General features: G+C 35.7%; 2 protein-coding genes across 11 annotated transcripts in view; one reads left to right on the forward strand and one right to left on the reverse strand.

The window, feature by feature from the left end:
• The first annotated feature begins 2 nt into the window (after positions 1–2).
• LOC136823504 (uncharacterized) lies at positions 3–1,146 on the forward strand. Its single transcript, XM_067079697.1, has one exon. The coding sequence runs from the start codon at positions 31–33 to the stop codon at positions 1,036–1,038; it is 1,008 nt and encodes a 335-aa protein (XP_066935798.1). The 5' UTR covers positions 3–30; the 3' UTR covers positions 1,039–1,146.
• Positions 1,147–7,519: 6,373 nt separating this feature from the next.
• Positions 7,520–12,584, reverse strand: part of LOC136823369 (uncharacterized) — a 40,282-nt gene continuing 35,217 nt past the window's right edge. For 8 of the 10 annotated variants that reach the window (XM_067079553.1, XM_067079544.1, XM_067079577.1 and 5 more), the window contains 4 exons: positions 11,599–11,866; positions 10,484–10,627; positions 8,635–10,100; positions 7,520–7,988 (listed from right to left, as the gene is read on the reverse strand). In XM_067079553.1, coding sequence (XP_066935654.1) covers positions 7,619–7,988; positions 8,635–10,100; positions 10,484–10,627; positions 11,599–11,866 — 2,248 coding nt within the window. In that variant the 3' untranslated portion in view covers positions 7,520–7,618. The remainder of the gene's footprint in view (positions 7,989–8,634; positions 10,101–10,483; positions 10,628–11,598; positions 11,867–12,584) is intronic. The other 2 variants (XM_067079604.1, XM_067079607.1) reach the window with 2 other exon arrangements.

Consider the following 12,584-nt stretch of genomic DNA (forward strand, 5'->3'; position numbering starts at 1 on the left):
GTTTGTGGTGTTGACTTCACATGTTCAAAGATGGCGGACGAAGAATGCAGTGCTCGAGGCGTAAAAGTTGAAGAAATTATCAAAACATCGAGCTATTTCACATCATTGATCGAGTTAATTCCACCTAAAAGTTATGTTAGTGAGGATAAGAGTGAAAATGGATTTGTCAAAGGCAAGAAAAAGAAACTTAACAAGAACGACAAGAAGTTGCTTGCAAAGAAAGCCAAGATGCTTCGTCTTGATCCAGCACAACACAAAACTGTAAACGATTTACAAAAAGAGATCGAAAAGAAGGAACGAGAGAAGATGGAAGAGGAAGCCCTTAATGAGCATATCAAACCTATCAAAGTTTCAGAAGTTACCAGTGTACCGCTGGATGAGCTGAGGGAGAAATTACACGCCAAATTGGATAAAATTCGTGGGAAACGCAAGATGGTGTCGCAAGAAGAAAAGCAAAACATCAAAAAATCTCGAGTTGAGAGTAAAACTAAGGATAAGAAAAAGAAGGATAGTGATAAACTCTCATCAAATATTAAAAATGCTACTGATATTGAGCAAAAGTCTGACAAAAGTCAGCATACAATTAAAAATAACGATGGAGATTTGGTATTCAGTAAATTTGATTTTGCTACAGGATCTTCAAACAAAAACACCAAAAAGAAATCAATAGACAAATTATTGAAAAAAGCTGAAAAATCCAAAGACAAAATTGAAAAATTAGAACAGCAGGACTCAGACAAAGCCCAAAAACTTAAAGAGGAAATTGCTTGGAATAAAGCTTTAAAAAAAGCAGAGGGTGAAAAATTACGAGATGATCCAAAACTTTTGAAAAAGACAATTAAAGCTAAAGACAAGCAAAAGGTGCATAGCCAGAAAAAATGGCAAGACAGAATGGAAACTGTAGAAAAACAAAAGAAAGAAAAGCAAACCAAAAGAACTGAAAATATCAAGGAGAGAAGACAGGATAAAATCAACAGAAAAATCAACAAGGGGAAAAAGGAAAAGCCAAAGAAGAAGAAATCTAAGCCTGGATTTTGATTTTTTTAATATGGATAATTTTTCAATATGTATCATTTCTTATGTTTTTTATAATATTGTGGCAACAACATGGTCCGAAAAAAGAAATAATTTGTCCAATATCTTTTACCTTTTTTGAGAGATGATTACTTTTTGCCTACACACAGTTTTCAGAATGATAAATATATTTTTATGTTATAAAAGAGAGTGAAATGCAATATATAATAATTTTTTTTTTTTAATTTGGCTACACATTTTTTTACTGCTTATAAACCAGGTTACTAAGACTCTAGCCATTTTTTTTCTTCACTTTCTTGTATAATAAAGTAAATTTCATCAGACTACTAGTTTTCCTGAAATGAAAAAAACTTCATTTTCTTAAGTTGCTGAAAAATGTAAAAATTATTCTATCTATTAAATTTCTTGTCAAAACAATAACAAAACGTCTACAAATTGCATTTCCATGAAGAAAGAAAACTTATCCTTTAAAAAATAAAACGATTCACCCAACATGGCTCTACTAAAGACATTAAAAAGAAAATCTTTTTTTGTTGTTTCAGGATAACTTTTTGATATCAATGAACTAATTTCGACAAATGTAATGACGTATCAAAGGCATCAAATTTTAAGTTCTTCTTTATCTTCTTTCCAATGAAAGAGGTTTATGATCCTAATTCAGACTAGACTTAACATTTAGTACATTGTAACTTGGGGGACAATTTATGATCGAAAATACTCTTAAATGCTCTAATGACATTCTTAGCTTGAGTAGCAAAATTCCATAATGGTGATATTCTTAGCATATTCTTTTAATCTTTTGGCCATTTTCATCATGGACATTCTTACAAAGTGCATTCTTATAAAAAAAAGCGTGCAATCAAATAAACCAATCCTCACTGCAAAATATTATGCTATTGTCCCACTCAATTTTCTAACTTGAAAACAAAAGAATAAAAATCCCCATTCATAAAAAATATGAGAATATCAATTCCCATCGAGTTTCGTTGCGTTATTTTCGACCGCCTGAAGGCGGTTTTTTACCGTCGTGTTTTTGTTTTACGGAGTCGGGAGGTTGAAAGTTGAAATCGAAAGTGAAATCGTGCAGCTTAAGTTACCATCTTTAATTTTCATTTTTGGTGGCTGAATATTAGGGAGATAACCACGCAAATATCTAAGAGATATCCCGCGTGTACGGTGGCCCAGAGAGGTATGGGTGGATGGTACGGTGGCTTAGAAAGTTCAGCGTGTTAGCTAGGATGCAAGTGTTTTGATTTCAGAGGTAGTCTTTGTTTTTAGATGTACTTCTTGGAGTTATTATTTTGAATTATAACTTTTCTCGGTCCTCTGCAATTCTTTTTGGCATTGTTAGTTATATTGCATTTTACATGTGCTGGTTTTCACGAGGTTTTTCATTTTTTATGAAGTATCATACATGATTTGTGATGGATGTTGTTCTGTTGACTGCCAAAAAAGTGTTAATTGCTCTGTAAAACAGCGGTCGCACCAGTTTGCTCTGAAGCAAACTGTGACCTAGTTATACTCCACTGGCTGAAAAATGGTATGTGAGAAGGGGGTGTTTTAAAGAGGGTAAATTCTAGTTAATGAAGAAAATTCCAAAAAGAATATTAATGAAAAATGGAGATAAGAAAAAACGCCCCTGTTTCTTGGTGGTTAAATAAAAAGGGCAATTCGCAATTTTCCTACAACTAGGAGGAACTTTTTATTTGGTAAATGCCCGGGGGGGGTACTTAGGCAAAAATGGGTGCTGGGTATGTGCGTGCCTTAAGGGTAGGGTTTTTCACCCTCCCAAAGTCTCTCTAAGGGTTACCAAAACAACAAAAGTCAAAATCAGTCTCTCTAAGGGTCGGTTTTTTCACAAACTCGGGTCAAAGAAAAGTGAAAAGTCAAAAAAGTGAGAACATTTTTAAAAAAAGTGAGAAAATTTTTCAAAAATTAGAGAAATTTTTCGAAAATTGGAGAAATTCTTTTAAAAATCGAATTTCTTTGGCCCATTATAGAAATTTTTTGTGAAAAAGTCTCTCTAAGGGTTGGGTTTTTCTACACTGAGTCTCTCTAAGGGTCACCTTTTCACCAAAATTCAGTCTCTCTAAGGGTAAGGGTCCAGAGGTCTGGCACGCACATACCCGACACCCATCAATCCTAGTACCCCCCCCCGGGGGTAAATGAAGAATATTGATTGAGCGGCAATTATTTGAAAATGATAACGCCATCAAAATTTGGAAAATTCTACTGATCAGGGTGGGGTTTTCCTGAGGTTTCGACCTAAATTATTTTTTGAATAAACTATATTGTAAGTTTACGCATTACATTTTCTATGCTCGTTGACAATACAGGGTCTTTGTGTACTCCTCGGGTACTTAATAAACGGGGGGTTTGTAGACTAGTAAACTAGTCGGTTATTACTTATAATAAAACTGTCAATCAAATAATGTAAACACTAATTAAATATTCAGCGCGACGGGGAGAAAAGGAAAATAACCTGAAATAACCGACTAGAAGCTTCTTCCAACGCCTTTTTTTCTTCACCTAAAATCGTAAGGAGAGACATACAGATTTCTGTATGTTTGACCCGTGCTAGGCTGCACACATCCCCTCTGATAAGTTTTGATATAGGGGATGCGAATCAGGCGGAATCAGGCTCACAAAACGCTTCCGAACTTAGCAAAAAATCTGCTAACCAAAAAAAGAGTTGAATGATAGAGAACTTTGATTGACAGTTTGTCGTCTTTTGTTATCTTGAGAGTTTTGTTTGCTAATTCAATTTATTTCGATAAACAAAAAGAAATAGAAGAGAAAAGAGAGATTTCTAGGGGAGTTTCTAAACATCGACCAGAAACGGCGACCACGACCAGCGACCACGACCGGCGACCAGATAAATTTGGGTTATCGAGTTTACCTGCTCTCTCCACCGTAGAGAACATCCAAATTGAGTCCTGATGTGGCTTTCAAATGAACAACTGAGCACGTGGCTGAGAATTACTCTAGCTAGAGAATACTAAAAGTGACTTTTAACGTTACCAGTCATTTTCTAGACAAAGTGACACTTTTTGACAAAAATATTGACAGAGCAATTAAGTGTGATGCCTGTAAACTTTATTACACCAAATATTTTAATTGTACCGAATGAGATGCCTTTAGTATGAATAGATAGAAATTGTCAGTAGGAAAAAGCTGGGAAGGCCAGTTTTAGAGATTTCAATCTCATCAATTATTCTATTGTCCTTACATTGTCAAAATGACTTATTTTGACAAAATAATGATCTGATGATCAAATATAAAGCTCCCTAAATAAATTCCAGCACAAATTTTGTCACTAATTAATTTGATGCCGAAAATACAAAAGGATAGAAATTGACACTCTATTCAAGCTCCAAGAGCGTTTTGAACGTGGCTTTATAATCACTGTAGGTGAGACAGGGGTGAGCTTTACTCTTCAATTCGATAAATAATTGATCATAAGAGAAAGACTCTACGGTAGAGAAAGAGGAAAAACTCGATAACCCAACTTTATCTGGTCGCCGGTCGTGGTCGCTGGTCGTGGTCGCCATTTCTGGTCGATGTTTAGAAACTCCCGATTTCTAGCCATATGTTCTTTTTATTTGAATCTTTATTTGATTTCTATTTACGTCATCAAATAACTCAAACAATACACATCGAGTTTTTTGAAAAATACAAGTCGCCAAAATTCTGCAAAATACATAGCTATTCGGTAATTTTCTCGGAAGCGAGATCAGAGCCCGATTCGCATCCCCTATATCAAAACTAATTTGGGGATGCATGCAGCCTAGACCACCCGTGCGGGATTGCATTTATTTTTCTTTCTGTTTATTGCATTTTTGGAAATCTTCATTTATTTATATGTTCCCATGTTTAACGTTACTATGAAATATCATTTAGTCAAAAAAGTTTGATGGATTCTCAAAAACCTAAAAAAGGTTGTAAAATTAAACAACGTTTTTTGAGGGAAGAAGTCTTCTAGTCGTTGAAATTCAGAAAAGACACTCAACCTCACCTCTTCGATTCTTTTTATTTGGAGCTTGAATTTTTTGTATATGGGTCTGTTTTCAACGACTAGTCTAGGGGGTTTGGAATAAGCGGGCTGGGTTGAAAATTATGTCCTGAGAGGAAGATTTTTGAAAAGAAGGCTAATACAGCAGAATTAGGGCAAAAGAAGGGACATTCAAAAAATATTATAAAATATAAGCTTTGTATTATTGCGTACGAACGTCTTCTTCACTCTTTTCGCCTCCATTTTGGAATTACTTTATGACACGTTAATATTCCACCACTCACACTAACGATTCTACACCGTGTCCGGAAAAAAGTACTGTATCAAAACAAATACAAAAATGGACAACCGGACACGCTGTTCTGTATTTAAGGTTTTATTTTTACATAAGTGTTTCCGTTTCATATCAGACACATATTCCATATCAGGACAGTGTCTGCCTATTGTTATACATGTTTTTTCTTTTATAAGCATAACGTTTATAAGCATATGCAGGCTCAGTTTTTGGTACATAAACAATGTCTCTATTGTTTGAGAACAATAGAATGCTAAGCGTAATGCGAGCCTGATGTAGGGGCAGAGACTTGCTTATAAAAAAACATGTATTATGCTGATTTTTTCTCTTTCTTACCAATCTTGTTCCACATCCGTGTCTAAATTGAAATTGATAAGTAAGCAGACCATATCATTTTAATTTAAAAACAAGACCTTTAATTGTAAGGATTTCAATAAGCAGGGGAGGTGGAACTTTGGAAGAAAAATCATAAGACGGAGGGTCATAATTACGTGATATTTGAGTGATTTTAGTGAATTTCCCTTGGAAAATGAAGGTTTTGTGACACTTTTTGGCAAAAAGTCAAACTATGGGCAGGGGAATGTTATATTTTCACTGTTATAGAATATTATAACAGTGAGAAAATTTGGTCACCTGTATTTTACCATGATTTTACAGACCAGAATTAAAATTTGGCTAAAATATTGAGTAAAGTGATGTCCGAATGGCTCAAGGCTAGTTTTTCAAATAATATTGATAAACATTTAACCATCTAAGAAAGTGTGCTAATAATTTCATTTTGATCATATGCGTCACATTTCTTACAGACCGGTCCGTACGTATTTTACCCGAAATGCTCACTTATAGGATAACCGCTGATTATTCTTATCTTCATTAGATAAAAAGTTGGGAAAAAGTTACAGCACTGTAAAGTAGGTCGTTTCTTCAGTTTTTGGTCATGTTTGGCCGTTTTAGGTCTACTTCAAAGCTTCAAATGGCTGTAACTTTTAACCTAAGAGAAAAAAACGAAATATCTGCACTTTATATTTGAATTTAGCAAGGTTCAAACATTCTAAAAAAGTCTGATGTCATAATTTTTGAACCAGCAGAAAAAAGTTTTCATTTATTTCTTCTTCGTTTTTGCATCTTCATTTTTCAAAATCTTAAAAATCTTTAATCTATCAGATTATTTTCTTTGGAAATATCTTTCCAACGGTGTACAGCTTTTTGATATAGCATAAACACATGCTGAAAAGTTGTTAAAAAAGAAACGTGCCGATATGATTTTGAGGCAGACTTTAAAAAACCTTAATTTCAGGGTTTTTTCAAAGAAAACCATGAATCAAAGGATGTCCTAGAAGTAAATCTTTAAGTTTTTGATTTGCATCATCAAAAGTTGCAGAGATGGATAGAAGAAACTAAGCAGTAAAGGCTCGATTTCAAGACTAGGTCGAAATAAATATTATTAAATAAAAAAAATTCTAGCAAAAAATTTTACATCGAAAAAAAAAAAACTTTGAACACTTTAATGTACACTACATGACAGAATTTATATAAAATGAGAAATAAATTGTAAGATAAAATATTGACGGTATTAAAATTATTGATGACTTGTTTAAATTTTATGGTTTAAAAAATATTTTACAATATTATACTCGAAGAGTGCTTAAATTTCTTGTGTCGGAAAAGTCGAACAAAGAAGGTGATGTTATCAAAGTTTCTATAAAGAATGTGAAAGTATGACGCCAATTTGGAATAGCCAATCCAGAAAACCAATATTTGAAAGCCAAATGTTGGATATGGCATAAATTGATTAAGAAACGGTTCCCGCACAGCAGGACCCAAGTGAAAAGTAAATCCAAAAGAAAAATAATGGTGAGCGGCGGATTTGACTTAACAAACACAAGAAATGATAATGTACAGAAAATATCAACAAAGAAATATCAGTAGGATAATTTGGAATTATATCTTGATTATTAAAAAAAGCCGACGTTGGTTTTCAACCAAGTCTATTGAGTGAGACAGAATCATTTAGAAAAGGGAGAAAACACGAGAAATGATAAAACTCGATGAATGCAAACGGAACCAACATAAACTATTTCAAAACAAATCTTAATATAATTCATAAGTTAGATTTAAATCTATGAGGATGAAAAGTAATCTCATAGAGGTCTGTTATTATCAAACCTAAATTAAAAGACTCCCTAGAAGTAGGGAGAAATGTCATAAAAATTAACGAAAAAACAGCTAAATAAAAATATTAAAAAAACAAATGAAATAATGAAAATCACCATTAGTCATTTTCGAGTCTTTCCGGCACAATTCCCAAAGACAAGCAAATCACGGTATCTTCGCATCCGTAAAGCCAATGGACGCCGGGTACGCTTAACAGCGGAACGTTCTTGCTCAGCAATGCGGTATTTCCGACTTAAACGACTGCTGCTTGAAGACATTGCCATTAGACGTGCCACTTGGGGAGTGGTAACGGATGTTGTCGTGTTAGAACGAACCAATGTGGAAGTTGGAAAATTGATGGTGTAAATCCCGACACAACTGTTTGGCCGTGGTTTTGGACGGACAATTTCATCGTCACTGTCAGACGTACGTCGTAAGGGCGTGGTCATTGCACGGTGTCTTGGGATTGGTTCAAAGATGGGTGGAGTCATCCTACAGGAAGGAGAGAGAAGAGGAGGGGTATGGTTAGGATGGCGGACGGTTTATAGGAGGGGTATGGTTAGGATGGCGGACGGTTCATAGGAGGGAGGGAGGATAGTGTAATACTTTTGTGCTTCGGTCAGAAGAAATTAGTTTAAAAATCATTTCTAGGGAGGGTACAAAAATTGATGGAAATACACTTTCAAGGAGTATTTGATCATTTAGTTCGATATTCAAACATTGGAGGGTAAGGTAAGGTACAAGCCACAAACAAAAGGGTGGAGGGTTGGTTTCAAACAGGCAGGATAGGTATTCAATAGTAAAAGATAAAATCAAGCACAAGAGTACACGGGTTAGATAGGTAATTAAATAACTAGGTGGTTAGGTATAAAGATTAGTTGTAGTGGTTAGTGCAGCATGCAATGTTAAAGACAGTGTGGTCTGGATCTGTGGGCGGTGAAGGGTGGAGGATATGTTCATGCATGGGCGGATTGTTGGTTGGTGCTTTTCGGAAGTTTTCAGTTGTTTTAGCAAAACATGCACCAAATTGTGCAGTGTTTATGAGTCTGCAATGCGAAATTTTCTTTCCCTTTATCATAAAACGCATCCAAGGTAGGGTGGATTTTTAGGGCGTTAGTTAAATGGCGTTTGCTCTCACCTTTTAACGGTTGAGATATCGCTATCGATAGAGAGTTGTGATCCAGACCATTGTCTAGGGGTCAGTTGTTGGTTAGTAGTGGCTGTCATGTTAGAAATCTCGCTGTGGTTAGAAAGCGAGGAATAAGTTCTAGAACGTCTGTTTTGTTGTAAAATGACGTAATCTCTATGATCGTTGTTGCTAGGATACTTGTGATTGATATCGGATTCAAGATGGTATTTCTCATGCTCCAAGTAAGTTTTCTCTTCAAGGAATGTAAAGATTGCAGTTTCAAGCGACAAATTGTCAGTAATGCAATCTAGAAGTTCATCGCCAAGTAATTGAGTGTTCTTGGAGATACCTAGGAACTTGCGTTCAACCTTTTCACGACACATTGTGCATAAGTAGTCGGTTGATTTAGCCGCAACTCCATCAATACTATCAAAACCGTTACGGCTATCTGAGTGGGCATGGGCTCGATTTTCAAAATCTGATAAATCAACTTTGAATGATTGTAACTTAGCCTCGAGTTCACGATTATATCGAGTAGTGGCACCCAGGCTACGACTTAACCGTTGCATATCCTCTAGCATTCGTTTTTTATCATCTTTGAATAACGATAGTTTAGTTTGTAGTCTCTCTTTTTCATAAGCAAGTGTTTGTTTGTCTTTTTGTAATTGAGCGATAAAAGTGTGTTGACCTACCATGCTATCTTGTATGAATTCAGAGCTAACAGTAGTGACTTGTTTCTCTTGTTCAAGTGCATTACAACGCTCCTTCAAATCTTGTTGGTCTTCTACCAGACTCTTATTCTGAGCTTCCGTATTTTTCAAATCATCCTCTAAGGAGGAGAAATAATGGTGCAGGTTGATGGTTTCTAAAAGGACTTTTGCACTCTTTCGCGGTGCTTTTGGTCTATGTGCTTCCATTTCGATAAGATCGTTATGAATGACTCGCAAATGCGATTCAAGACGTGAGTTACGATCTTTATAAAGTCGTAAGTGTCTCTCAATGACATGTTTAAAATGGCTGACATTCGCCATGTTATTTTCAGCCATGACTAGCTGTTGATTCAAATTTGCAAGCTCTGACACCAGGTCTTTTTGTTCATGTTCGAATGAAGAGAGATCTGTTTTTAGGTTATCAAGCTCACGGTGCAAAGATTTAAGACCTTTATTATGCTCGGTGTTGGTGTAGAAGTGTGATGCATGCTTTTTTACTTGCCTCCATTGATCCTTCAACTTCAATCGATCGACCGTCGCCAAACTGAGATCTTCTTGCACTGAACGAAGCTCTGTATTAAGGTTATCAACGCGTATGGTTAGTATCTTGTTGTCATAGTGAGCGTCTGTGACGTCATCAGATAATATTACCTTTTCGTGATCCAATGTTTCGCTGTCACTCATTAAAGAGCTGATCATGCGAATGGAGTCCTCCATTTCTGACAAATTTTCTTTAGATGCTAATTTATTGCTCTCGTCCAAATCCTTTAGAGAAAGAAAAGTAAAGTTGGAAAAATTCTTTCAGACGTAAATTCGCACACGTGGTAGAAAATCCATGAAACATCTTAAATGCAACAGCAAAGCTAACTATCGGTAGAATAACGCGAACGGAAAATGTAACAGGCTAGTGGAAATACGAAACATGATTGGTTAGACCTAGCCTGTTGTATTTTGCGTTTGCGTTTACGATTACAGCGGTATACTTATTTTCACTAAATCCTCAAATGAAAGAAAGTAAAACACTAAGAAAGACAATCATGACCCTGCATACCAACAAAGTTTGGCTAGAATCTAAAAATGAAATGACAAAAAAGAAATAGGAACTCGTCAAACAAGATTCAAAGATACAATGTACGAAAATGTTTTACTTGTATCAAATCCCTTAGTTTGGATCTCAAATCATCTTTTTCGTCCCCAATCTCTTTCAGCCTCGTTTCCAAACGGCCTTGTTCTATTTCCAAGGCTGATTTTTCTTCGTTGAATGACGTCAAATCCTCTTTCATTCGATTGACCTTAAAAAGATGCCAAATTATATTTATTTGTGAGAAAATTAAACCAAATATTAGCCTGTAGTACACCAGCTGGCACACAACGTTGTTTCAACGTTCGTCTAACGTTATATGGACGTTACGAACATTAGATAAACGTTGAAACAACGTTGTGTGCCAGCTAGGACCCATCCCGAACGCCCGAATGTTACGGTTAGGTGAAAATTGTGTCTGGCTAGAACTAACTTTCTGGTATGTTGGTGGTGTGTAGAAGAGAGTTTTATTAGGCTAACCAGGAGTCTTTGAGATCATGGTCAAAAATAGTGTGACATTTGAAAATTGACAATTTTTCAATTTTTTTACACTTCAGGTGATAAATGTGGCTGACATTTGTTTTGACAGCTGAAAATTTACACACTTCAAATTCAAAGCTTCACCTAGGCTTGTAGTAGTTTGAAAAGTTCTGTTAGGTGATGGTTTGTGGCTTACAAACATTTACAGTTGACTACTTGGAAATGTCAACCACGTGTTTTCACGTCCAGTTTTAACCACAATCCATCACCCATTTATAAAAATTTTAATTCTCTATCGTTTCATTGAAATTTTCGCTGTTTTTTTTACACATACCTGGTAACCCACAATTGTTCTCTAAAAATTGTGACTAACGTAAGCCACATGACAATGTAAGCCACAAAAAATCACCTGATTTAGAGTTAAATTTAGGGATATCTAGAAGAGATATTGTAACCGTTTTTTCTGCACTTTGAAATTCGATCTTTTCCCCTTTTGAGGAATATATAAACTTAGTGTCAGCCACATTATATCACCTAAAATCCTTTGGTTAAAGATATCATATACAAAATGTCACAAAAACAGGGGGTATTTTTGACCATGTTCTTGACAGGAGATCCTTCAATTCGAATCCTTCAACTTGAAAAAAAATAATGCGATAATCTCAAAGTGCATGATGGATTGAAAAAATTTAATTTTCTTACCTCATCCGGTAAATCAAGACCAGCTTCATTTTCTTTTGGAATGACATCATCATTATCCTCGGTCACGGCTTCATCGTTGTTGTCTTGGCAACCACGATCATCAGTGACGTTATCTTTATTGTTATTGTTGTCAAGGAGACTGTGTTGTTTTTTGACCACTTCGCAGACTTCTTTCTTTAGAGGAGACAAAGCACGTGCCAGACCTTGGAGTTCATTTTTCAACAAGGCTCGTTCTTGGTCGGCAGCATCTAAGTTGCGCGCTAACGTTCTGAAAGTACAAGTTATTGGTGTTGAAGACTTGGAAGAATTTACAATCTTGAAATCAAGCCAAAATTTTCAAATATCAAGATTTTCAATCCAAAGATTATGAAAGATTCGATTTATTTAGGGGTATCTTAGATTTATAGATACCGCTAAAGGAATTATGAATGGATCTAACTGAATTAACCCTATTTCATAGGACTCGTGCATTTATTACATGAAATTTTCTTTTCAATTAACCCTTTGAGTGCCAGGGTCTTTTTTTCTAAGTTTTTTTTTAAAAATCGCTAGTTCAAACTTTAAGGGCTTATATCTCCTGATCTAGAAAGAATTAGAAGCTCGTATATAGCTCGTTGGATAGCTTAGAGTCTCCTCTTTCTTTTGGGCGCCTTCGGCGCCGCCCGATTTAGGAAGGGCGTGGTGGGCGGCGGCCAAGGGGGGGGGTACGTTAGGGGAATTAAAGCAGCCAGGCCCGCTGCGCGGACCTGACTGAACTGATGGAAGGTGCCCAGTGGTAAAACTTCAAATCAATTCACTAGAAGACAGAATAAAGTAAAACAGGGCCAAATTTGGAGGTTCTTGGATCACTCGTTGACCAAAAATAGTCAAAAAACGGTCAGAATCTCAAAAAAGTGAATTTTTGTCAATTTTTTGCATTTTTTTGACTTTTTTGCTTAAAATCTCGCTGGAAAGACTCATTTTTGAAATTCTTTTTGCTTGACCAT

Source organism: Clytia hemisphaerica, unplaced genomic scaffold (genome assembly GCF_902728285.1).
Source record: "Clytia hemisphaerica strain Z4C2 unplaced genomic scaffold, Clytia hemisphaerica genome assembly, whole genome shotgun sequence".
NCBI lineage: Eukaryota > Metazoa > Cnidaria > Hydrozoa > Leptothecata > Clytiidae > Clytia > Clytia hemisphaerica.

Excerpts from the sequence above, each read along its gene's own strand:
- LOC136823504 (XM_067079697.1), top strand. The coding sequence starts at position 31 with ATGGCGGACGAAGAATGCAGTGCTCGAGGCGTAAAAGTTGAAGAAATT.